The sequence below is a fragment of the Impatiens glandulifera genome, chromosome 8 (genome assembly GCF_907164915.1).
Source record: "Impatiens glandulifera chromosome 8, dImpGla2.1, whole genome shotgun sequence".
NCBI lineage: Eukaryota > Viridiplantae > Streptophyta > Magnoliopsida > Ericales > Balsaminaceae > Impatiens > Impatiens glandulifera.
In genome coordinates, this window is record NC_061869.1 from 46,517,275 (window position 1) to 46,543,295 (window position 26,021).

A 26,021-nucleotide genomic window follows, 5' to 3' on the forward strand; every position below is an offset into this window, starting at 1 on the left:
CAATATCGCTTCTTAGTTTACAAAACTTTTTCAGAGACCAGCTCATACCTTCATGAATTTTGTAGGTCCAGATGCTGGTTTCGTATTTCTTAAACCTCGTATGCACCCATTTGATCCATAGTACTTCTGATTGCGCTCCAAAGCCCACATATGCTTAAAGGTGAGAGCTTTGTTCCACTCAATACAGTTCTTCAAGTCGATGCCTCCCTCGTCATTCGGTTTGTAGAGAACGATCTATTTGACTTTCTTTCCTCCTCTTCCTCTACTGTCCTAGATAAAGTTCCTCATCAGCATGTCGAGCTCCTTCATTACCTTCTTCGAAATTACCATCTGCTGCGCCCAATAGCCAACTATTCTCATGACCATGGTTTTGATAAGTTCGATCCTCCCTGTATAAGAAAGTTTTTTCGCTTCCCAGCCAGATATTGTGTTTTTTACCTTTTAAATCAGCGCCTTGCAGTGTGAGATCTCGATCTGCTTCGCGCTTAACGGAATTTCTAAGTACCTTACAGGAAAGTTGCCTTCCTTGATGCTCAGGAAGGAGATTTTAGTCATGTCCTAATTGGTCGGTATGTGTATTAATTATATGTTGATAATTCTTATCTTGTAAGTTAGTAAATCTTTATTTTTGTATGAATTATTTGGGAAGGATTCTCAAGCATGTCGATTTTTTCAATGGTATGATCCAGAAATTTGTCAAAGAGCTAAAAGTATTATACCTGGTTTGTTAAGGCGTGTGAATGAAAAAGATATCGAAATTAAAAAAAGAGGAGGTTGCACTTGAAAAACTTAGATCAAGACAATGAAAATTATGTGTGATAATTATTGTATTGTTAATCATATGGATTACTAGCTAGTTTAAAACATATTCTTGTTGTAAGTGACTTATTTATATTTTCATTTAATGCAAATGATACAATTGACTCAAATTATTATATGATGAAAAAACAAGGGAAGATAATATTATATTATATGATGGAAATTGTAGCAAATACTTTTATTTTTAAACATTGGCTGGGTGGGTTTCTATTGTATAATGAATTCATAATGTTTTTAATAGCAGCTGCAATGGATGGATATACATGTATTCTTTTTTTTTAAACCTTATCCAAATGTCTTTGTCTCTCTTTTGTCTTAACCGGATATATCAATTCAACTAAACAAATGTGAATGAAAAATATAAGAAAGAAAGTAGCCTCTTAAACAATATAAATAGTTGTAAAAATGGTAACTTTATAGAATAATTTTTTTACTGCTAATTATGCTCCAACTTCAATAATGTATTCCAATTTACATCTTATTCTTCAAGATTTTAACACAAATGAACATGAATGAATTGTACAAATGAGTAAATATAACAATATCTAACTGACATTAAAAATCACTCAAATTCATCAAAAATATATCAGAATATACACTAGAAATCACCCCAAATAAAAATATTTTCTAAAAATCACATACATTTGACATACAATCACAAAAAGTACTACACTTGACATTATATCACAACAATGTATTTCAAATAGAGAAAACTTATAATTTTACAAATATTACTGCATCATTCTCTAATTTGTTCATCACATATATTATAGCATCCTTCGGCCTCTTGCCTCTGAGAAGAACCAATATCAATTTGTTGTTCCAGCTACAACAATAATAAATGTTCGAAATTATTCAATAATTAATCAATAACATTCTATAATTTAATAAAAAAAAACACTTAAATATATGACTAAATACTATTTACATAACAATAAATACCAATTGTGTATTTGACCAAAATATCGACGGTTGTGAACTATAATAACCCAAGTATCTTGGATTTGAATTCATAGGCTACTTGTGCATTATGTGAAATCAATAAAATATGATAATTACATATTTGTTTAAATTTATTAATAAATATTTTAAAATTAGGATTACGAATGTACATGAAAATGTGGTGGTAATACAACTTGTGAAGCTTGAGTTTCAGATATACTTAAACTATCAACGGAATCACCTCGTGCATGTGTATGAGTTATTTGCTAAAACAAAAAAAATATAGTTTTAAAAACTTTTGACATCAATTATAACATTATTGTCACTAAAATAAATATAAACACAATTGTATTAAACCCAATATTAAACAAGCATGATTACGAATATACCTGAGAATGTGGTGCTAACAAAATTCGTGAAGCTTGAATTTCAGACATACTTAAACTATCAACGGAGTCACCAAGTGCATGCGGATGTGTCAACAGCTAAAACAAAAAAAAATAGTTTTAGAAACATTTTACACCAATTAAAATATTATTGCATAACTAAAAACAATTATAAATATTATTCACCTACTACAGGCACACATGATATAGACTTGGCTAGTGATGGTCGATTCATCTTTTTCAAAGATTTCTTCTTTTTTTGAAATGTTTTCTAGGCCACCTTTTAATCTCTTTCCTAAAACTAGTTTTTTTAATCCCTCTCGCCAAAGAATTTCCTTCATCGGTTTCTATCTCGTCTTTATTATTGAGAAGACTATAACCAATTGGCTTATTAATTTGCAAATTCGCATCTACTACCTTACAGGCTTACACAAACCCAAAAGACTATCTTTAACAATATTGAAAGTATTTTTACTCTCCGCTGCCTTGATACTCAACTGAACAAAAACCCATACATTTCTTTATATCGGATATTCGGAAGTATTTTAGACTCCAAAAACTATTCATCAACATTTGAATATTTGACTCCAATTTAAATTAAACGGTTAGTAATAATTATAAAAATATAATAATAATTTAATTAATTAAAAATTTAAATAACTTAATTTTTTTTTCTATCTTTTTATGAAATAATTTTTTTTAAAAAACAAAATTTCTAAACTTTCTAAATAATTAACTAAACATTAAAAAACAAAGATAGTCGAATATTATTTCAATCATTTTAGGATATAAATTGTAAATTTGGCATTTGATTTTCTGGTTTTTTTTACATAGAATCCCTTTTAATTAGGATATTTATTTCATTACATAATCTTTATAAAATATAAAACTCTAGAAAAACCCAAAATTTATTAACTTTGTCTACTTATTTGTATTTTGCTTTCATCTATTTATTTGAATATTACATTATTATAATTATTATAATATGTGTCGTATACTTAGTAGCTTGTCTTGTTTGCAGGGAAGGCAATTTGAAATCGCCCCGTGAAAATCGAACCGAATTTTCTTGTTTGGGACGGTTTTTCTCCGAAACCGAACGAGGATGAGGCGGGGATGGTATTTGTGTCCCCTGTCCCGACCCGGCCCGATTTCACCCCGTTTTCACCCCGATTCTACCCCGAATATCATAAACATAATTAAATATATTAAATGATCAATATATTTATTTATTTACTATATTTTATAAGAGGATTAAAATTATTTCTTTATAATAATATAAAATTTTAATATATTATGTTGGGTCCGTTATAACATATTACAATATATATTATATTAAAAAATTGGTTTATATAATTTTATTGTATAATATTTATTTTTTTTTTTAAATAAAAATTATTAACAGTGCCCCGCGGGATTCCCCGAAACTGAAAAAAACCGAACAGGGCGGGGATGGTAATTGCATTCCCCGCTCCGAACCGCCCCGTTCCCATCCCTACTTGTTTGTGTTCGAATCACATTACTAAAAAAATAAATTATACTTTGGTGATTTATTCATAAAGCTAAAAATAAAATAAATGTTCAAAAAATAACTACTGATCCAGAATTGAAGGTAAGATTTGAAGAAAAAAAGAGAAGAAAAATGGAAGGGCTGGGCTATTATTAAGTTAATAATTAATTGTGTGAAGAATCAAAAATGGCAGCCGCAACAGATGAAGAAGAAGCATAGAGTGGAGACGAGAACCACGGCTTCCAAAACGTACATGATCTTGAATACGACGTCGTCCAGTAAAGAGAATTTGAAAGAGATGAACTTCTTCTTCTTCTTTTTTTTCCCACTTGACCGCCATAGAAGCTCCTTACTCATCATCACCTTCTTCAATGACCACATCATCTTCTCTCTTTCTGGGTTTCCTTCGTATGCTTCCCTGTACTAAGGGAATTTATGCTTAGGAAAAATAAATAAATAAATAAATTAAAATGAATAATTGCTTTACATTGTTTTACACACACATTAGTCAGCCAGCTATTAGCTGGCCTAGGACTTGTTTGCATAACGGATACTTTCTTGTTTTATTGTTATCATCACCCATATTTAGGCTTGTTTGGTCCATAATAATAAGGACTTACTAGTTGTTAAACAAAGAGGGTCTATTATATATTACTTAAAAATTGATTCATTTACAAATTACCAATAAGATAAGTTAGGTATCAATTCAATTCATCTATACATAACATACCATAAACAAAAGTAAATAAAAAATATGAGTTCAGTATTGGTGGTGGAGCAAACAACTAGTTGATTGACCATTGTTTGTTTTGTTTTCAAGCTAATTAATAATATTGATTGAATCAAGTGGAAGTGGGAGCAGCAGCAGGAACAGGAGGAACAGGAGCAGCAGGAACAGGAGTAGTGGAGGAAGCCTTGTTTCCAGCAAGAATCATTGAAATCTGCAATCCTCTGCTAAAGGCTTGGTTAAATAGTAGGCGTGTCTGGAACTCGTTTACGAATGGGAACCAGGATAAGACAGCAATGGGCATGAATATTAACAATCCCATCACATATTCATATGCTCTAGCCAGCTCCATTAATGAACCCCAAGCTCCAAACCTCATCCCCTTCAAACAAGGCCTACACGCCTGACCGATCTGCTCTAGCCAAAAACAACTGATCTTTTTTCAAAAACACACCAATAGAAAAAAAAAAAAAAAAAAAGATAACCTTTTAAAAAGAATAACTCACCAATAGAATAGCCCAGCCAGTGGGCATGAATGCAAGAATCGAAGCAAACATATCATTTACAGTGAGGTTGCTTAATACATACAAAACAACCATCACAGAGACAAAACCAAGGGCCAGAAGCACCTTCAAAAGCCTGAACATCAGCTGAAAGTCTGTCCCAAATCTCCTCCTACCCATTGACATCGTCTAATGCCAAACCAATTATACTAATTATATAAATCATAACAAAACAAAAACCACCCAAATTCCAATTCAAAATAATAAAATTAATCAAAACCATACCTTCAGAGCTCCAAAAAGAATAAACAATACCAACCAAGAAACCCCATAAACCTGTGCATTCATTTATTCATTGATTAATAATAAGATTTAAGACTAGGAAAAAGAAACAAACAAAAGAAAGAACATACCATAATGTTCTTGTTGCGAGCAGCAATATGAAGGTGATATACAATACCAAATTGATAAATACAGAATCGGAGTGCCAGTATTACTTCGAATATTCTCCCCCTAATGTTTGTGAACTTCAGGTGTTCCTGTTCCGTATCCCACCAGGATTCCCAACTCTTGTCAACCGCAACCCCAATTCCCCCTCTATTCCCCATCCATCTCGTCCAGTCAGTCCAGTCATCAACTGTCTTTTGCCAATCAAATCCGGAGGGGTTGAATATGAAAGGAGCAAACAACCATGACCCAACCAGAAACCAGATGGAGAAAGTGATGAACATGTACAGAGTCGAACTGCGATGAGTTCCATACACTTGATAAACAACCAACAGGATAACCAGCTCAAGAGCTTTCACAAAGTGACTTCTTGAATACATTCTGTAGTTGTCCGCATATTTTGCATGGAAAACAACAAACCCACGCCCTGTAGCTCGATACTTGGAACCTCCGTGTAAAATTGTTCTGCCATAGTAATGGGCCTTTGTTCCAAGTTGGAAAGTAAAGAAAACAGGGGCTAATTGCAGTTGCATTAGCACAAGATCGCCTAGAGCTGACCGAAAACCCCGCTGAAGCCCAATTTCCATTATCATCGGCAACACCAGAAGTAATCCCAGCTGGAAAACCGACTGAGTAGCCAAAGCTTCTTGAAGTGCATTCGGGTTAATATTTTTATCACTCAAAATTCGCTTTTCCAACCCACTCAGACTCAAATACAGCCTTCCGTACAGGAATATATACACAATAAGCACAGTAATCTACACCCAAGAAGAATTTCTTTAAATTAACATCTAAACATGAAACCAATGGAGGCCATTACATGAAGAGTTCACATACCATGCTGCTAAAGTAGAAACCAACTGTCGTGAAGTAGAACGAAAGCATCCTAAAGAAGTCAAACCGACGTCCAAGTCGATAAACATCACGACTTAGAGTTTGTTCTCCATTCCCATTTGCAACCTTGGCCTCAAAGAGAGATATTTGATTCATACCTACATCTCTCCCTTTTCCTACTTGTATATATTCGTTATGCGTTACAAATCCTCCTCGGAGAGTTGAATTGTAACCTGCAGAAATTATCACATACCTAGTCACACAACAATTCTAACTTGTAGTCCATAAACATTTATTGGATTGTTGTAAGAAGTTACCTGAAAATATGTCCTCACTTAGGTTAATCGTTTTTGAGGCCTTGCTAATTCCACCTCTTGTTATGTGAAATAATCTATCGAATATATCAGGATGACCATAATGAAATCGAACCCTGTATGTAACATAGTGAAAATATTATCCAAGGCATGAGAACCCACATGGCTACAAAATAAATGGCATTCTTATTTGAGTTTCAAGCAAGAAAATACATGAAAAGTAAGAGCCATATGGCTATAGAAATAAGTGTTTTTGTAATCCTAAAAGTTTAGATGACATTGCGTTTGGGTTACAAAAATCTATACCCAAAATACCATATGAAAACATATTTGTCACCATTGCAAGAGAACCGAAAGGTTACCTTAGAGGGTCAGCCAGAATGCGTTGGGAAATGGTGACAAAACTAGTCTCCTGATTTGACATAAACCAAGCAAGCGAGGAGACACTGTCAATCATAGAAAATAAAAGTAGAAAACGTGTACGTTAGAAATCATTATACTAATATTACTTGTTTATGTAACACAAAAAAATGATTAAACCGAAGACATCAAGCAGACCTTCCAGTGAAAATATGCTCTCGCAGTCCCAAGATTGTTGGTTTTCGTCCATGATAGGTCCTTTGAAGCTCTTCGAGAACATTTCTCATTTTGAAAGCTTCCTCAAGATAATTATCCTAAATTTACCAAACACAAGAGGACAATGTAATTTGAAAGGAAAAAGAAACAGTGGTGTGTATACAATTGGTACCTGGTTCATATCTATTGTTTGCAATGCTTCTCCACGTGTAAAAATAATTGCATGGTTTTGATTTTCAGGTTTGCCTTCACCAATTTCTGTTGGAGGTCCAGGGAGTTTGATTCGGTATATTTCCTAGCATCATAAGATGACAGGACTTATGGAGAGAAAAAATATGCATAAGAAAAAAGAGGGGATGAAAGAATCGTGTTTCCATAAGATCCATTAATATAATAAACTACTTCATCTGGCAGCTTAAGTAAACAATTAAGAAACACTGAAAACATGATGCTAATAATTATAACACATACCTCATCCAATTTTTCCCCACCCTTCACTAAGACTGAATAATAAACCTTCTCCGAGTTTTCAACTTCGCGTTCATCAATATAGGCAACACGCAAGGAGGGATACCTGATTGGACCATTACATATAAAAAATGAAGCTATCAGCACTTTTTCTGACAGCTTAAAGCTAATGGCTGCTAGGTTCCAAATTGTATTTCTTACGTCAACATGAGATTCAGAATGTTGGAAGCATAACTTCTATCCTTAGCATCCCTAGAATTCTTTTGAGCACCATATATCTGACAAGAGACAACATAGGTGAACTTCATATCTGCAAGAGCTTTTGCATATTCCTTGGTGGATTTATATGACTCGTTATTTGTGTGGATAGTGCGATAGCCATTATAAAGAGCTGAAAAAGGAACAAAAGAAAGTATAATTTTGTTATTGCATCTTCAGTTAAACTTGAGCCTAACCAAAGCTGAGGAAACCAAGGGAGAGAAATCACTTACTATTGTCGTCAGCATAATCCAAGAAGCATTGAAGTTCAAGAGCATCCCGATAATACATCATTCCTCTGACTGGAAGGAACATATATTTTCAGAATTTATTTTTTAGAGATTTTGCACTGCCAAAACTTCTTAGCATTAATAGTACCTGTTCTAGAAAGTGTCTGCCCCCTATATGATACCCATTGCCGGATTAACTCCTTCCTGTCGCTGGAATCTTTTATACGTTTTTCAAAATTGTCCCACTCATCTAATAATAATAGTCAGAAAGGAGATAAAGTCAGCTCACGCATTAAAAAGAAGACTTGACATTCTTGTAACTAAACTGACCAGGATATATCTTCTGAAGGTAAAACAGTGTCGTAATTCCATCCTCATTCTCCTTATTGAGTTCCTCCTCTGAGTACATAATCTCTTCCTTGTAATATGGAGTCAAAACACTGCACAATCAAAGAAGAAAGTTTAGGAGATGTAACAGATCCTGTAATACCTCTTTTGGTAATAATTTAAAAAGCATAACTGTAATGAAAAAATAAAGTAGCTATTGGTTGTCTCTAATTCACCTGAAAGAAAGCATGTCTTGACCTTTCGGAGCTCTTGGCATGTTCATGAATAACGAGTTAGTAAAAAAGGTGATCCTCCGCCGGGCTTCTATATTCATAGGAACATTAATTGCAGACTCTTTGATAGTCAAAAGTAAATGAAGCCTAACAACCTATAGATGAAAAATAAAACAAGCTAAAAGGTTAACATGAGAGATTTGAGAAATTTTCAGCATAGCTTATTGAAAACTGTGGTGTGACCTTCTCCTTCCAAATTTTGTCTTGTGACAGATTGATGTTCATTTTTTCAAACTTTTGCTCTCTCTTATGACCCGAACGATAGGGAATGACTCTGTTAGGCAAATTCAGTGGTAAGGCATCGAAATCCACATTTGAGAGCAACCATAAAAAGGACTTGAATAATCAACATTTGGGAGAGCTTACTCTTGTCTATTTACAAGAACATCCTCAATGATAATTTCAATAGTATCTATTAAGACGTTGATGATTTGTGATTTGTATAATTCTTCATCGTCATAATCCCCTTCCGCTTTCTTCAAAATCTGTCAAAATTTATACAGTATTAAAGTCATCAGACCATGTATGATTTCATAAGTTAAATGTCATTACTTAACCTTGAAAACTAGATTGACAATGAAAAGAATGTTACCAAAAGATTCAACAGCTTCTCAAACTTATCACTTAGCGATTGCAATCCACTAGTTTGGAAAGTAGCCAAAAAAGTCCGCTTGTGGATTGAGTTTTCTACTTCATGACAGATGTACTCAATGGTCCTGCATTGAAGAGACACTTCAGAATTGAGAACAGATCCAACAAGATACTTCTAATTAGAAGAACAACCAATCTTGTAGGGACTAGAAGCATATGGATAATGAATATAAAATACTTTGTGAATAAAGTATTAATTGGCCTTACTTAATATCTACTCCATCTTGAAGAAGACTAAATAATATTTCCTTTAAAGTCTCATAGGCCTCAATTACAGCACAGCGCATATAATCATCAGCTGTAATCTTCCTGAATAGATCAGCATCATCTTTTCCCTTGAAATCTTTTGCCAAGTCCAGTGCTATGGGAATCTTTATGAACAGCACAAAGTTTATTGTAAGAAAAAGCTGCCAATACAAAAAATTATTGGTTCAAATAATTATGAAATACATATAGTGGAGAATGTGCCTTGCTTGCAAGCAGAAAAGGGGGCCACTGAACCACGGAAACCACATCAGAAGAAGACGGGACAAGAAGCAGATCCCTTTCCCTGAAAATTTGAAGGCAAGTAGGCAACTAAGGAATAAATAAATGAATCCAAATATTTATTAACAAAGGTGTTTTAAGATGGAACATGTCACAACCTATTGCTGATCAAATCCTCCGTCCGCAAGGAAATGACAAATTCATTCCACGAGTGAGAAAATTTTGCTATGTTCTTTCTCACATCATACTGCAGTACAACATTAATTGTTGTCAGAAGAGCATAAACACTAGTATATTTTAATGAACATATATAGATTAGAAAGATTACAGCTTCATTTCCTAGTGGCGGTAGAAGAGTTTCACTGAAAACCGAGTGAACAGAATTAAATCTAGACCGCAGCATTGCAAGGGTCCTTACCTAATTAAGAAGAGCAGGAAGGTAAGAAAAACACCACATCATTATAATAATAGGAATCACAAAATAGATTCTCTCTATCAGGTGTAATTTATAATTCTTTATGTTGTCTGACAAATTTTAACAACTAACCTCTCCCAAGTGGCTAAAGGCTCCATAAATCCCACCAATGATGGTGGAGAATATAGCATACCAAATTTGGGTGTCCATTAAATAGACCTTTATTATACCAAAACATATAATGTCAAGACGCAATTATTTATATATTGAGGAAATGAAATGAAATTTCAAGCCACTTACAAGGACAATGGGTGTCCATATAGCAATGACCACTCCCATATTATGAGTCACTGTAACTAATTTCCAACAGGTATTGTTACATAAGGCTATCATGTAAAGACAAAAACATTGGAAAATGCAATTTACCGTTTGGGAAAAACTCATGCCATTCATATCCGGTAACTTTTATCTGCATTATTATCTTGGTGGGATTGACTAATGGCATTATCTGTTGAAAGGGAAAAAAGTAACATATATTAAGTAAGAACAAATATTCAAAGATCTTTTTAGCAAAAGTCGTGTCGAATAATCTAGCTCAACTTAACAATGATGATTGATGTGCTGTAAAAAAATAAGGTTACCTCTACATAGTAACTGAAAGCTAGCTTGCATATTAGTAGCAAAATCCAAAATATGGTGTACCTAATTAGAAGAAGCAACATTATATAGTAAACAAGAATAATGTTATACAAAGGATATTATGTAATGAAACCAATCATGTATAGTCACAGTGAGATAAAAGAAGTTGCATCAAAAAGATCAACCCCCAAAACTTGTTCCTAAATGAACACCTCTCACCCCCCAAATCCCATAATTTACAAGAAAAAAGGAGAGAGTCTTCATGCATTCTCCTTACTTCAAAAGTGAGAAGACATCTTCATGCATTCCCCTTCCAACATAAAGTTTTGGCTGCAAAACGATGATAATGTGTAAAAAATAGTGGAATGAGTAACTCCTTAATTTAAGACCAGATACTAAAGTCTGCAGATGCATACCTGAGCCCACCACATTATGATAACCACAATACGAGAGTTTGAACGTTCCATTGATTTCCTTATAGATGGAAGAAGGAAAAGAACAACAGCCAAAACATTGGGAATCAGATAAATGGCAACACAATAGCCAAAGAGTGTCTCAAAATGTTGATCTCCTGCCCAGTGACTGAAGATTCTGACCACACCAGTAGGATTACTCCAAGATTTACAATAAGTAACTGTAAGGACTATAGCCCAAAAGACTGCAGCAACCAACTTCAGTAGGTAACGGAGTATCTGAGTAAATCTTAAACTTCTCCAGGCTTGCAAACTAAGAATTATATCCATAGAAGCTGCAAAAAAGATGATGAATATTGATGAGGAATGAGGTTGAAAATTGTGTCAGAATGACTTTCAAATCTGGAATTTTTTAGTTTAATTACTTTAGACAGTTATTTATAGCAGCTTGATAAAATCATAAATATTATCATCCTCAACTTTAGAAGGATACTAAGTTACAAAGTTGGTTATGGCTTTGTCTATGTATGCATGTATGCGACCACTATTCTTCATTAACTGATTTGATGTAGATGATATCATAATTAGAGAGAACTTTTTTATCCATCACTTAGAACATTTAGTTCTCTTTCAGATATAATTTTCTTTAGACTGTCTTGTTCTACATTATATACATTAACAAGAAACATAAATACAGTTGTAGGATAACACTTTAAGTTTTGCATCCTCCAGCTGATCATGACATAGTGTTGAGCAAATTATAAATATAATCCATCAGCCAAAACCTCTGTTACATGGCTATAAATAAATCGGCATCAACTCTACATGTAGGTAGTATGAAAATTTATACAAATAAATCTGGAGCTCTATATTTACCTTGCAGAAAGTTCAGAACTCCGTGTGTAATGAAAATGCTTGAAACATATTTGATGACATCCCCCTGAAATAAGTTACTTATTGAACCATTGAATGCAATGATTACCATAGCCTGAGATCAAAAACAAGGTCACATTCTTTCCTTGATACAAACAAAAGAAGAGGAAAATCAAGATCACTTACTATGTTTCAAATATTAGTAACTAATACCTGGAAAGCCAATATAAAGAAAATCCACATTCGGTCGAAACTTCTATAGAGATGCCAAAATGTCCGTACTTCAACAAAATTTGTCTTGGGCTTCCTCTTTCCTGCAGTGACTTGGTTACGACGACCCTGCAAATAGATGTTGCAAAACACAGCAGCCTTCTTAGTCACCAATGTCCAAGAAACACAACAGTTACTTTTTATCTTCTTTAGATCCATTGTTCTCAGTTAGGTGTCGCATGCTGGGAAACTCACATGTTTAGATAGTCCATACTCAAAATAAAGAAATGAAGAAACTGTTGGTTCTGGAATGCAAGTAAATGGAATCCAAGAAACACAACAATTACTTTATCTTCTCTAGATCCATTGTTCTCAGTTAGGAGTGGCATGCTGGGAAACTAGCTTCTTTAGAGAGTCATTACGCAAATATGAAAATTAAAGAAATGTAGAAATTGTTGGTTCTGAAATGCAAGTAATGGAAATTCCTTATAAGGAATACAGTTTGTTTCCATTTTCAAGCCCTTTATCAATCACATGTTCAATTAAAAATATCATAATGTCTTTTACAGGTCCTGTGTGACCTATAGAGTGAATCAATAAACTAAAAACTATTCTTCATCGTCCAATGCTTTTTTAAATTTCCATATTCCAAAAAAAAAACAGGAGTATCAGTTGTCACTCCAAGGAGAGAAAAAGAAAATCACCAACAACTCCTTTAAACTATATTCTGGGGGCAACAAATCTAAGAAGGAATACAGTTTCTCAATTGCTGCTATGTTGATATAAACATTACTAATATAGAGAGAAAGGTAGACCTACAGTTGGCATAAATATTTACCCTTCTAAATGACATGACATGAGATGTTAAGAAATTTATAACTAGGGGGTGGTGCTTGGGGAAATTTCAGTTCTCTCCAAAACTCAATCATTTATAAAATATTATTAGTTTAAACTCTAATTTGATTAAGTAACGTTTTGAGTTTAAGCGGGGACCATGGTTGTGGGGTGTCATGCTAGTTCTCCTTTAATTCAAAAAAATAAATAAACTCTAATTTGATTAAGTATAAAACTAATGGGCTAAAAACACATTTTACCTTAACTTCTTTTTCAATTTTATTTCTTGTTTTATAAATAATTTTATTTTTTTTGGAATTAGAAACTAATTCATGACTCCCAACTTCAACCTAAGGCATGACTCTTGCCACTTGAGCTACTCAAATGAGTTTTGTTTTATAAATATTTTTTTATCACATAATCACCTAAGATTATATTCTTAAACCAATTCAAACAGCAGCGAGGGTTTGTTATGAAGTACCAAATTTGGAGTCTCCTTCTCATTTGCATGCACAAAAAAGTCAGCGCCAGCTTTTTTAGGCTGAAACGGCCAATCTATATCCAGACATTTCCGTGACCTGATAAATAAAGAACAAAATTGAATTAGCCAAAATTATTAAGATTGAAATTTAACATAAATACTAAAAAATAATACATTATATAAACATACCAAAAGTATTCATTTAGATCGTCATAGTTTCTCCATGCCGAGTGACTTGTCTTTCCACCTTTGTTTCTCTTGACTTCCTATTTCACCAAAAATAAGCAAAAAAAATTCAGGTTGATATCAGCATGGATGTTTGTAATTGGGAGACTTATTATGCTGCTTACCTTGAGCATGACCTCATATATTGGAGTAATAACCTCCTTTAAGAATGATTCATCACCATGTAATAAACTATAAATCCCAAGGGAAGGGTCAGAGTGGACAACGCCTAACAGTTTATGAACATGATCTGTCATCTTTTACAAAGAAAATGGTTTAAAGTTACTTTCAATCAAAATGGTAAAGGAAATCATAAGAATTAGCTATATATGGTAGGAAAGGACAGAATAATGCTTGTTTGCATCAAAAATCCTGATGGAAGAATGTTTGAAATTTGTGTGAAACAAAATCATACAATTTGTAAAACACAAGAGATGTCCATGCTTAGAACAATAGTTTCTTCTTCTTTTTTATTTTTTTTAAAAAAAAGATCAGCATATGTTACACAAGGATTCCAAATGCAGAGATGCTTTTGGACTTTAGTCTTCCGATGGTGTTTTAAGTCAATTGTATAGATTTGTGGTCTTCATCAAGAAAAACCTTCTCATGCAATAAACATACTCTGTGGAAGATGTAGCAAAGACATTCCGGCATAAATCGAACATTTGATGCTTCCCCCCAAATAAGAAGATAAAGTGATATGTAGATAAGTTGTTTCTGTTGTGTGGCTTGTGTATCTGCTTTATCTTTATCTTCATCAGGTAAACTGCACACCAAATACAAATCAATAGCTTAATTACCTAATGTTATAGAATGGAAAAATGAACTAGCTAAGAAACATCCTGAAATAGGCAATATTTACCCAATATTTGATTCCATGTGCAAATAGTGACACCATGAGATGTAATTCTTGAAAATCGTATCCATCAAATGCTGTATAGTAGCACTGTTCAACTGCGACAAAAATAAAATGGAGCATATATTCCTTGGAATCAAGCGTGGAGGAATCCTAAAATTAAGTTTTCTAATTTCTCCTCAAACCAAGAAAAGCGAGATCATTGAAACGCAAAATTTAAACATAAAACAGCTCAAATTAAGGTATACCTGCACATAGTTAGCAAGACTTCTGTCCCTTACATCCATATTTGCAAGTAGCAATATTAAATGCTCCCGTTGATTTGCCACATTTCCTTTCTTCAATGCGAAAAAGATACTGTCAGAGTTCATGACTTACCATACCTATCTAGGAAGAGAATTTTTCCATAAAAGCTAATGAATAGGCAAAGCCCCTACTGATGCAAAAATAAATAAATAAATGAAAAGCCATGTGCAACATTCACAAATCCTACCTGGAATCCAAAAATAGAAGAAAGCCAATCAAGAATATCATGAGCAGCTCGATCTCTGCCTTCAGAAAGTCTTGGCATGGGAAGATTGTCGGTAATATGTAAGGCTTTAATGGCGGCCTTGATCTGTTTTTTTTAATGAAAGATGATCATTAACAAGGAAAAAAGAAGAAGAAGAAGAAGAGGACCAATGTAACATATGGGACTCGCATACAACCTCGGGGAATTCCATAATTCGCGGTTTAACTCCAATGGCATGCAATGGAAGGATATTGTAGTGTTCATATTGTTGTCTCTTCTCCTCAACTTCTCTAGCATATCTCTCTGTCTGAAACAATCATATGGTTTGAATTTTACTTCTCTAAAACAACAGGATAACTCATTTAGACCATGAATCTAATCTAATCTATAATAGAATATTATAATTCAATAGAAATCTAACCACATCATTGAGTTTTGCAGGTGGCACCACCGTCTTCAGTACATCATACAAAACCGTTGCAATCTGATATATCTTAGCCATCTCCTCCCTTTGGAAGAAACAGAGACAAATCATGAATAAATAATGAATGCAACTGACTAATATGTAATATATATAATTAAGGTGTTTGACAAAAAAGAGTCTCACGTACGGCTTCTTTGTATATTGTCCCTCTCTGATATTGCTCTCATAAAAGTTCTGGTAATACTTCTGTATTTCTTTTGTGTCATTACTTGCAAGCTTACAGTAAGTCTCATTTTCTTCCTGCAATTATAGGAGCGGACATATTCATAAATCTTTCAAGCAGTAAATTTAGAATCTTTTGATGTACCTTTTCAAGTTTGTGTAGTAGATATGTTTTAAATTGTCGAACACCACGTCCACTTGAAGTTGGATCCATCTGATGAGACTTTTCAAATGCATGGAATCGACCTGATCGATCCCCAAACCCAAACCCAGAACAATATATATAAGTAAGTAAGTAAGTAAGTAAGAGAAAAATGAATGAATGAATGAATGAAGCCTTACAGAGGTAAGCGACTCTAGGGTTGTCCTCCTCGACCTCATTTGCAACACGGAGAATGGGAGCGATGGTAGCTAGAGAAGAGGGTACGAGTTCACTATCAACGGCACCTACCTCATCTCCAGGATCCACCATAGTGGGAGCTCTACTAACCCTTTTTGAGTGGGATTTTGGGAGGCCGGCGGCATCATCTTTGGAGCCACTGGAAGTCGCCATCGAAAATAATCCGTTGATTTGGATGGTTGTGTGTTGTCAGACAATGACATAGGTTCTTCGGAAGAAACATATATAGAATATGATATACTTTGTTTGGGTGTGGGGCAAAGCATATTGGCCTTTCGCCTGTGACAAGTAAGGGATTAAAGCAAAGCTTTGAAGGAAAGGAGAATGGCGGAGTAGGAGTAGTTAGTTCTAGAGGGAGACAAAGATCGATGTGGCCTGGCCAGTGGATTCATTTGCTTTACAGATAAAGGGACTTCAAACCACTTTCGAGCCCTTGCTCAGTCTCTCATGCAATTTATATATATATTATTCCCGCTTTTTAAAGCCGGTCATCGTCCCGCGCGTATTATACAAATAATATTTAATTAAATGTTTAATAGGGAAATTAATTGCCTTAAAAGATTGGGTAAACGAGTTTTTGACCGACCCATAATTTAAAATGCGCCATAATTTAAAATGCGCTGGTGACCACTTTATATTTTTTTGACGAAATTGCTCATATCGCGAGACGCAATCACCGGTTGCGAAACGCAATCGGATGCCATGTGAAAAGTCTACAATCGCGAGACGCAACCGGCAATCGCGAAACGCAATTTTTTATTTTTGAAAAATTTACAAAAAATAAAATAAAATAAAATTGCGTCTCGCGATTGCCGGTTGCGTCTCGCGATTATAGACTTTTTGCAACGAGACATTTTCGTCAAAAAAGAGTGTCACCAGCGCATTTAATTTTATACGCCGGTCAAAAAGTCAAATAAGGCCATCTTTAAGGTCATTCAGTCAAATTTCTCGTTTAATAAGATAGTATATACATTAATATAAAATTAATTTAATTGAACATTTGCTACGGAATTTGTGACCAAACTAATCGTTGAAAACCTATTACAAATTTTCCACCTATTTATTTTTTTACGGGTTTTCGACAAAATAACAAATTTTTAACTCTAAAGATACTCCGTCTTAAATTTTATCAGAAATCTTGTGCGAAACATTCTAAGAATTTTCTACCAATATTTATCTTCTAATTTGGCAATGGTTGATCGCATTGATATATCCTCATTTATTTGTGATGGACTTTCCTTTGTTCATAAATATTTGCGATGTAGATGTATTATGTGTGGCGTGGACCGCGTGGTAAAAAATGTCGTAGATTCCGTCACATATTACCTACAATTCCAAATTGTCGGTAATTGTTGGTTGCTAATTGCAATATAGACATTTTGTTTTATAAGTTATATCTGATTAGGGATTCTAGAAGGAGAGTCTTCGTCGTTGGTGGTCGTTCAAAGAGAATTAATACTCGTTGCACTTTTCACAAAGCGACAACCCAAGTTACAAAGATATTTGAGTTTTTTTTCTTTCTAAATGCGATTAATCCCTGTGAGTTAAGCACAAGGGCGGAGCCAGGATTTCAAGTCTACCCTGGCTAAAATTATTTTCACAAAAACTAATATAACATGATATTTTTTTTAATATTCCATTATATATTAAAAAATATGAATCATTTAAGCACAACGAAACAAAACATGACATTAGAAAAATAAAAAATACTGAAAAGAGAATAAAAATATCTTAGACTAAAGATAAAAAAAACAATAATGACATTACTATTGAAGTTGGGATTTTACATTTTTTTGAAATATAATAGTCATCGATAATTGAATTCGTGTCTATACTTGAAACAAATTCCCTCTCAATATAGATGATCATGGAATAGGTGAGAAAATCTTATCCCATTTTATTACGATATAATTTTTTAATATGTTTCATAGCAGAAAATGCTCGTTCAGTAGTCGTCGTTGAAACGGGTAGAGTTAAAACTAAACGAGCAATCAGCAATAGAACGAGCAATTTTATTAGCTTGAGCTGACTGTAACTCGGTATTACGTTTTGAAGAAGATGTAATAAGATTGATAATAGTCGTTAAATTCGAAAAGAAAAACCATATAGAGATCTCCTTTTCAGCAGCAGTAACTAATGCTAGTTGTAGTCGATGGGCAAAGCAATGCACATAATACGCATAAGGGCAATCTTTAAGAAATAGAGTTTGCAAACCATTAAAAATACCACTCATATTGCTAGCACCATCATATCCCTGACCTCACATATTATTAATTTCTAGATTATATATAGTAAGGACATTACATATTTTTTTCTTGAGTGTTGCAGCTGTTGTATCATTAACATGCACAATTTGGAAAAAAACGTTCCCGTAAAACAACATTGACATCTACAAATCTAAAAATTATAGCCATTTGTTCCTTGTTAGATATATCCTTCGCTTCATCCACCAAAATACAAAATTGGGAATCGCCAATTTTATCACGTATTTTATTTCTGACCCTGTTACCAATAATATGTAGGATTTCCTTTTGAACTTCGGGTGACGTATACTTTGCATTTCCTAGAGCTTTCTCTAAGATAACATTAGCAATACTATCATTCCATTTTCCCAAGAGCTTTAACATCTCAATAAAATTACCTCGATTTTGGGAATCTAAAGATTCATCATGACCTCTTAATGCACATGCTTGCAAACTTAGCCAACGAACACTCTCAATTGTTGCTGCAAGCCTTAATCAATTCTTTTGAATTTGTTCAGAAGATTCTCGATTCATAACTTTATCTATATGTCGAGTTACATTCATCAAATCAACAACCAAATTTTAAGATGTATTGTGCAATGAGTTAGAACCACTCTCGTGAGACAAAAAGGCACACTTACCTCCATCATTAACACGTTTCCAACTTTTGAAACCTTCAACTGTAAATGCAGATTGCTGGGATTTACTTGATTCAAAGAGATAATATGGAAAACAAAATACAGCATCCTTCGAAGGAGAGTACTCCAACCATGAGAACTTTTTAAACCAAGAGTATTGAAATCGACGTTGTTGCTTTCCAAATTCAGATCTCGGATACTCCGACAACATAGGTTGATATGGTCCCATTTTAATGTAAGTTCGTCTAATTTTATCGTGATGATTTATAGGATGTCGCCACATAGAAATACGCAATCCAGGATCTCGTTCAAGAGTAGTTTCATCAAACTCAACTCTTTGAGATTTAGAAGGAGATTCTAAATTCTCATCAGAAATTACTAGTTCGATTGACTCAGATAATGAAGGATTATCAATTTTTGGCTTAAAAAAAGATAAAATATTGCTTTCTCTCTCTCTCTCTCTGAATTTGACATTAAAAATTGATGAATGGATTTCAATATAAACCGACAGAATGCACTCCTCCGTTTTGACCTAATGAGTAATAAAAAAGAATTCAAATTTTAAAATATGATCGTGTCTATTATTGCTAGGGACATATTGTTTTAGTTAGGTTGAATAACTAAAGTAGTAAAGATTAAAGATAAACAATAAGAATAAGAAAAAATTAAACAAATAACTGAATTGAATAAGTAACAGCATTACCTCAAAAGATGATTTTTGATTTGTTGTTACGAATTTGTAAACTTGAAAAAATAGAAAATGACCGCGGCTGGGATTTAGGGTTAGACTTAGAAACTTAGAATATAAAATGATGGCCGCCGATTAGGTTAGGATTTAGGGTTAGACTTAGAAACTTAGAATATAAAATGATAGCCGCTTAGTCGATTAGGTTAAAAAATTACTATTAATATTAGATATTAGGTTAGAAAAGAGCGCGGACGCTTATCCAATTAGGTTAAAAAATTATGATTAATATTACTTATATTAATTAGATATTAGGTTAGAAACGCGGCCCAAATAATAGAATATATTAGTGAGATTTATATGTTAGATTAATAAATATATTATAGAATATATTAGTGAGATAAAATAAATATAATATAATATATTAATATATAATTAGTTGGTTGTGGTGGGCCTCCGGGCTATAGTATATAATTTAGTCAATTAGATAGCTATATAATTTTATATTATATAATATTCTACTACTAACAGATTAAATCCCTCCGGGCTACAGCCCGGGTTAAGTTGGGTGTGGCTCCGCCCCTAGTTAAGCAAATAACATGTAAAAATACTTAACCAATTAACCAAACAAGCAGGATTTGTCGTCTGACCGGTTAGAACACAGGACCTCTAGAGAGGCTGTGGATATCCACATCTTGTTGCCGAGAGAATGATATTATAGTTTTTAAATTGTAGGTTTACAATCCTTTTGAGAAAAACTATAATTACAAAGATATAGTTGATTTGATTGTTAGAGCTCTTTCATCTCATAGATCAAATAATTGATATTGAATGTAAAATACTTTAAAAAATAGTTTATATCAGTAAAGTTTGGCCAATTTTCTTTTATTGAATGTATTAAAACTAAATAGTAAGTTAACATAATTATAATACTATTTTGGCAGGAAAATAAGAAAAATATATGTTTTCGAGATTAACTAACCGGTTCATTTAATTTTCTATGCGCAATGCTAACGGTATAAATGAAGAAAATTGTTAGATTAAGTTAAATAAATAAAAAAGAGAAAATTAATTAAGAAAGAAAGAATTAATTAACTTAAGAGAATAAGTACAATATAGTTTTGATGATATGGTTTGAATAAAACTAAATTGTGACTTGAACAAAACTAAGTTAAGTAATTTACCTTTGTACAGGTACATATCTAAATAAATATGTCTCTTCGGACGTAGTCTGAAGCAAGTGCATATAAATGAAGTTTAATCTTCTTAGACGTGCTAGTCTGAAGAAAAGCGTAGTTAGACGTCGTCTAATCTTCTTAGACGTCGTCTAATATTCTTAGACGTACTAGTATGAAGAAGAGCGCAGTTAGACGTCGTCTAATCTTCTTAGACGTGGTAGTCTGAAGAAGAGCGTAGTTAGACGTCGTCTAATCTTTTTAAACGTGGTAGTCTAAAGAAGAGCACAGTTAGACGTCGTCTAATCTTCTTAGACGTGCTAGTCTGAAGAAGAGCACAGTTAGACGTCGTCTAATCTTCTTGGACATGCTAGTCTGAAGAAGAGCGTAGTTAGACGTCGTCTAATCTTCTTAGACGTGCTAGTCCGAAGAAGCGCGCAATCGAACGTCGTCCGAACTTCTTAGACATGCTAGTCTGAAGAAGCGCGCAATCGAACGTCATCCGAACTTCTTAGACGTGCTAGTCTGAAGAAGCGCGCAATCAGACGTCGTCCGAACCTCTTAGACGTATGAAGAAGCGTTTGATGTCGTGCTTTAGCAGTCATCTGAAAGGGCATCTGATTATCTATTCAACTCATCTGCAGTGTTCGTTATCAACAGTTTGACAAGTTAGCTCAAACAACAAATGAACAACTTTCACGTACGCTATTATCATTCAAATTGCTCGCGCTATACTTTTCCAATACAACACGATCTCAGAGAATATTTGGCGCACTATTAGTCTAGTATGGCCACGATCCCAACGAACATATTTATGTGTATTATCTGTACATCTGGCGTACATCCAACGGAAAGAGGGCACGTGTCCACGAAGAAGAGTCAACCATTGGTGCAATTTTCAAATATAAATAGCTATTCAAGGACAACGGGCGAATCTCTTGACTTACTTACGCACTTGATCACTTTTCTACACTCGCTCTTGATGTCTGATCATCTGATTCTAAATCTCTCACTCTAAAGCTCAAGTGCGAAGTACTTACACTGTGAACATTCTATAATTCATCTACTGTTCTTTCTGTGTGAAATTTCAGTGTTGTAAGTTGAACAGAGGTTGTTCTGTTCAACAGAGAGTTAACTAGAAGTTCAGAAGCAGACATCTCTTAAGTCCTATGTTTTCTGACTGGGTTTATGCAACTGCATTACTAATCAAAGTCTTCTAGTGAATATCCTTATGGAAACAGAAGAAGGGATGGCGTATGAGTTTTATCTTCGAACGTCCATAAAACTTCGTGTGTTATTTCTTTTCCGCTCATTACATTCGTTTTCCTAACACTTCAAATCTAACAAGTTGTTCCGCACTTGAATATGTTCAATAGCTTGTGAAGATTTGTGAAGAATAGAAACAAATCTTAATCCCTAACAGGATTATCATCGCATTGAAAGTCAAGTTGTTCAACAATACTCAAGCACCCTCTGCTATTGTTAACACCGATCCTAACAAAAATATTTTGTGTCCATGATGAAATGCGAAAAAAGTAAATTTTAATATTCAAAAATTTTTAAAGTCATCTTTATCGCATTGTGTTTTATTAAAAATTATTATACGTGGTTATGTCATGGGGAACTACCATCTTAGTTTGTGCGGTTTATAGATAGTATTAATGATGAAACAAAATCTAGTGTTAAAGACACTAATTTGTACCATATAATGGTCTTTAATCTTGTCGCTAGTTATGATCCTTCAAGACAAAATTAAGGTGCAAGTTCCTTATCCATGTTTCGGTAGATGAGTCTGTTGAAGACGACACATTTTGGGAAATATTAAATGTTGCAGATCAACCTATTTAGTTAGGTCACCCAAGTGAAACAAAATTGTTAACAAATGAAGGACTTAAGTATTAAATCCGATTACAATTTATCTGAAATCGAAATGAATGGCATTTATTGACACTCAATTTTGTTTCCCAAATTAATATTTTTTTAATAGCTCCGGGGCTATAAAAATATTCGTGTGCAAATTTCTTTCCGCAAATGTAGGTAAGAGACCACTATAAATATTAGTGGGTTAATTTATTTATAATTGTAACCTCCGGAAAATCCCTTGTATTATGTTTCCGTAAAAAGCCCAAGGTTTGAGAAATTTAACATCAGTTTGCGTGTCATGAATTTTCTTTTAAAATAAAACATTATTTTAAAAAGATTTTATTGAATCCTATCAACTTTTTGAAATTAATTAAAAATAATTAATTCCGGGGTTCAATTTTAAATAATCCAAGGATCTATGGTAATCAAATCATAGTTTGATTTTTTTAGAAATCCTTTAGTTTGAATTAATTAAACGTAATTAATTTAAAAGATTATTTGTTTTAAAATAGAGTAGCCAATTGATTTTTGAAAATTAATAAAAGTATACATACATATACAAACGTATTGACTAGAGTTTTCTTTTAGTTTATAGTTGGGTGATACTTGGGAAAGACTTTCGTGCTTCATCCTCCGTACCCATTTTAAAAACGATATCTTCTTATATAGTTGAGTTTTGAAAATCGGTTGTATAACGTTTGTATTTTAACCGATTATTCTTACAATCCTAGTTATGCTTCTAGATTTTAGCGTTATTTAAAAATTTAAACAGCAATATTTAAAATTCTGGTACCTGTTGCAGATGATAACTAAGGAGGATTATACCTGAAGAACATCAATCATTTTAAGGATGATAGGGTTTAGAATAAACATCAAAATGCTTTAATCAAAATATTCTTTTGTAAAAATATCCCAAAATTATTTTGAGATTATTTTCTAATTTTTTGGGATTTTTAGAAAATTATCTGGGGTCCCAAGATTACAAAAATAATTTTGGGTTTTGAAAAGTGGAACCAAACAGGCCTAGGACCGGAGTCTTAAACCTTGGGATCCTTTTTATCAGTCGGGGTCCGTGTCGGCTTGTCGTAGTCGTGGACTGTTGCAAAAAGAAAGAGGTGAGGGTTTTGCAGCTCTAACATAATACACATGCATATGCATATAAAATGAATCCTAAAGAATGAACATCTCTTTTTCTGATTCGATTAACAAACATAGAGTTGTTATATTCGCTTAGTTTGTTACAAACAAGACTTTCTTGTTGATATTTTACAAAGAGAGTCTAAAAGGGAAAAAGTGTTGAGGGATGTCATATGCTTAAGGTCCAACTATAGCCTGTTTCCACACTAGCTACTTCTTCCTCTTTATTTTCCTAGACCTCCTCATATTGTTGGAGAATGAGATTTAGGTACTTCCTTCGTATTTGTAGGATATTCATCTAGAAGGCATTGTGCCATTTCTCCAGATATCCTACATAAGCCATGCGATCGATCGACTTGTCTACAGAAAATGTGACTTTTATGTAGCTATAACCAAATTTCTTGAAGAAGATATGGGTGTAATAACAAGTAACCCATTCCAAACTCAGAAGCATAATCATGGGTTTTTCATTCATCATGAAAGTCATTTTCTTAATGGGGTACCATGAGATTATCTCCCAGATCTCGTCATTGGTATGTACAAGAGGTCCTAGTAGAGCTTTTTTCATTCTCCGATACTGAAGAGAAGGGGACAAAATGTCATCAAGCAGAACTGGCGGCAATCATTTAAGCTTGTCAAATAGCCATATGTAGAGGATTTCGGGTGAGCCCTTTTTACTCATAATGGATGATAAGCATGAGTTGTTCAAACTCATTAGCGTTTCCGCCAAAATAACACTAGAGGGATCTTTATTGTCCTTCGCATATGGTATGCTACCTCCAGCATTCTTGAGGAGGGTTTACCATTGGCTGGTATTAAGAAGTAGTGAGCTAGTAGGATTGTCATTGTTATCATGGAACATCCCAAAGTCAAAGGAATTTCTCCATTCCTTATTTCCATTTTGGTCCACATTGGGAAGTCGATAACATCAGATGTTATCTTGGAGTATCCATACTCGTCTTGCAAGAGCTTCATTAGGAACATTAATTCTACAAATGACTTTAGATGTAGAAAATTCTTGGTGTCCATCATGAGCATAGCTCAAAATTCTTTTATAGTTGGGCACATGTGCTTTTCTCCCATGAAGTAAGCCCGTTTTACAGGATTTCACCTTCGCTGCATTTCCATTATAAAGGTGGAGTTGATTTCGAAATTTATGAACATCGTGATGGGAATGAGGACATAGGACCGATAATTTCACTCGCTTCCGTGAAAGTTATCGACCCATGGAACTAGCGCGACATCCGTTAACATGGACATCGTCTATGATTACAATTTCAAAATATTTACAAACATGCGTTTATTTTGAAAAGAAAGAACATGTATTGAAATGCTCACTTAGACTATACATGCATACACATAATAAATATATAGTAGTCACATAAGGGTTTTAATGACGAGGTTTTGTTTGTCTAGGAACAAGAAACAACCGCCTTGGTGATAGTAACCAGGTGTTTTGTTATGAGGGGAATCATAAGAGAGTTTCATTCACCGATAGTGGAGAGGGTAAAACTGCCTCCATAAACGAGGGAATATATACTCAATTGGTAATTTACCCCAACCTCCACCATGCCTACGTCCTATCAGACAACTCATCGCCAAAGGGTGGATCGATCATATGCATTCTAGTTTTTCCTCTCGTAACATCACTCGATTTGTAACAAGTTGTCATTCCTCATTGACAATCTTTACACATAAGTGTAGAAGTATCGATCTTAGTCGTGTACTTTTTTATAAGCAAGAAGAGGGTAATATATCCTTTACACATAAAGGCTTTAAATATGATATAACATATGCGTCTTTTAAGGTGTTGTACCTTTTAAGACAAGCCTATTAAATTTAAAACGTGATACAAATGTTTAAAAAAACCAAGTTTATGTTTTTGATTTAAACATTTAATCCCCAACAAAGTAACCCCAAGGAAAACCCCTTGTATCAGGTTTCCGTGAAAAGCTCAAGGTTTGAGAAATTTAAACTTGGTTTGCGTGTCAGGAATTTTCTTTTTAAAA

The 26,021-nt window shown here is 33.8% G+C and overlaps 1 protein-coding gene across 2 annotated transcripts; it reads right to left on the reverse strand.

Moving 5' to 3' along the window:
• Positions 1-4,275: 4,275 nt before the first annotated feature.
• LOC124912192 (callose synthase 7-like) lies at positions 4,276-16,597 on the reverse strand. Of its 2 annotated transcripts, XM_047452757.1 has the most exons (42): positions 16,214-16,596; positions 16,017-16,117; positions 15,837-15,949; positions 15,647-15,734; positions 15,422-15,532; positions 15,208-15,330; positions 14,963-15,052; positions 14,721-14,812; positions 14,480-14,624; positions 13,984-14,115; positions 13,823-13,899; positions 13,634-13,730; positions 12,322-12,447; positions 12,112-12,223; positions 11,239-11,570; positions 11,100-11,152; positions 10,825-10,885; positions 10,610-10,691; positions 10,484-10,533; positions 10,316-10,402; positions 10,097-10,186; positions 9,927-10,015; positions 9,751-9,832; positions 9,490-9,653; positions 9,224-9,347; positions 8,998-9,116; positions 8,815-8,905; positions 8,575-8,726; positions 8,342-8,451; positions 8,160-8,261; positions 8,015-8,083; positions 7,725-7,914; positions 7,527-7,629; positions 7,228-7,350; positions 7,038-7,153; positions 6,842-6,925; positions 6,483-6,595; positions 6,169-6,398; positions 5,298-6,089; positions 5,170-5,220; positions 4,888-5,073; positions 4,277-4,793 (listed from the first exon to the last, which is right to left on the reverse strand). In XM_047452757.1, exons 1-42 carry the CDS (start codon positions 16,422-16,424, stop codon positions 4,497-4,499), a joined length of 5,760 nt encoding a protein of 1,919 aa, XP_047308713.1. In that variant the 5' UTR covers positions 16,425-16,596; the 3' UTR covers positions 4,277-4,496. The 2 variants fall into 2 exon arrangements, with proteins under 2 accessions (XP_047308712.1, XP_047308713.1); XM_047452756.1 differs by having other exon boundaries at positions 4,276-4,793; positions 9,927-10,186; positions 16,214-16,597.
• Positions 16,598-26,021: the final 9,424 nt, after the last annotated feature.

Bases quoted from the DNA above. Each gene is read 5' to 3' on its own strand.
- LOC124912192 (XM_047452756.1), bottom strand. From the start codon at position 16,424: ATGGCGACTTCCAGTGGCTCCAAAGATGATGCCGCCGGCCTCCCAAAA. The intron at 15,331-15,421 runs GTTGTATGCGAG...TAAAAAAAACAG, and splicing joins GAATTATGGAATTCCCCGAG to ATCAAGGCCGCCATTAAAGC. The intron at 8,906-8,997 runs GTAAGCTCTCCC...TTTGCCTAACAG, and splicing joins GTTCTTGTAAATAGACAAGA to AGTCATTCCCTATCGTTCGG.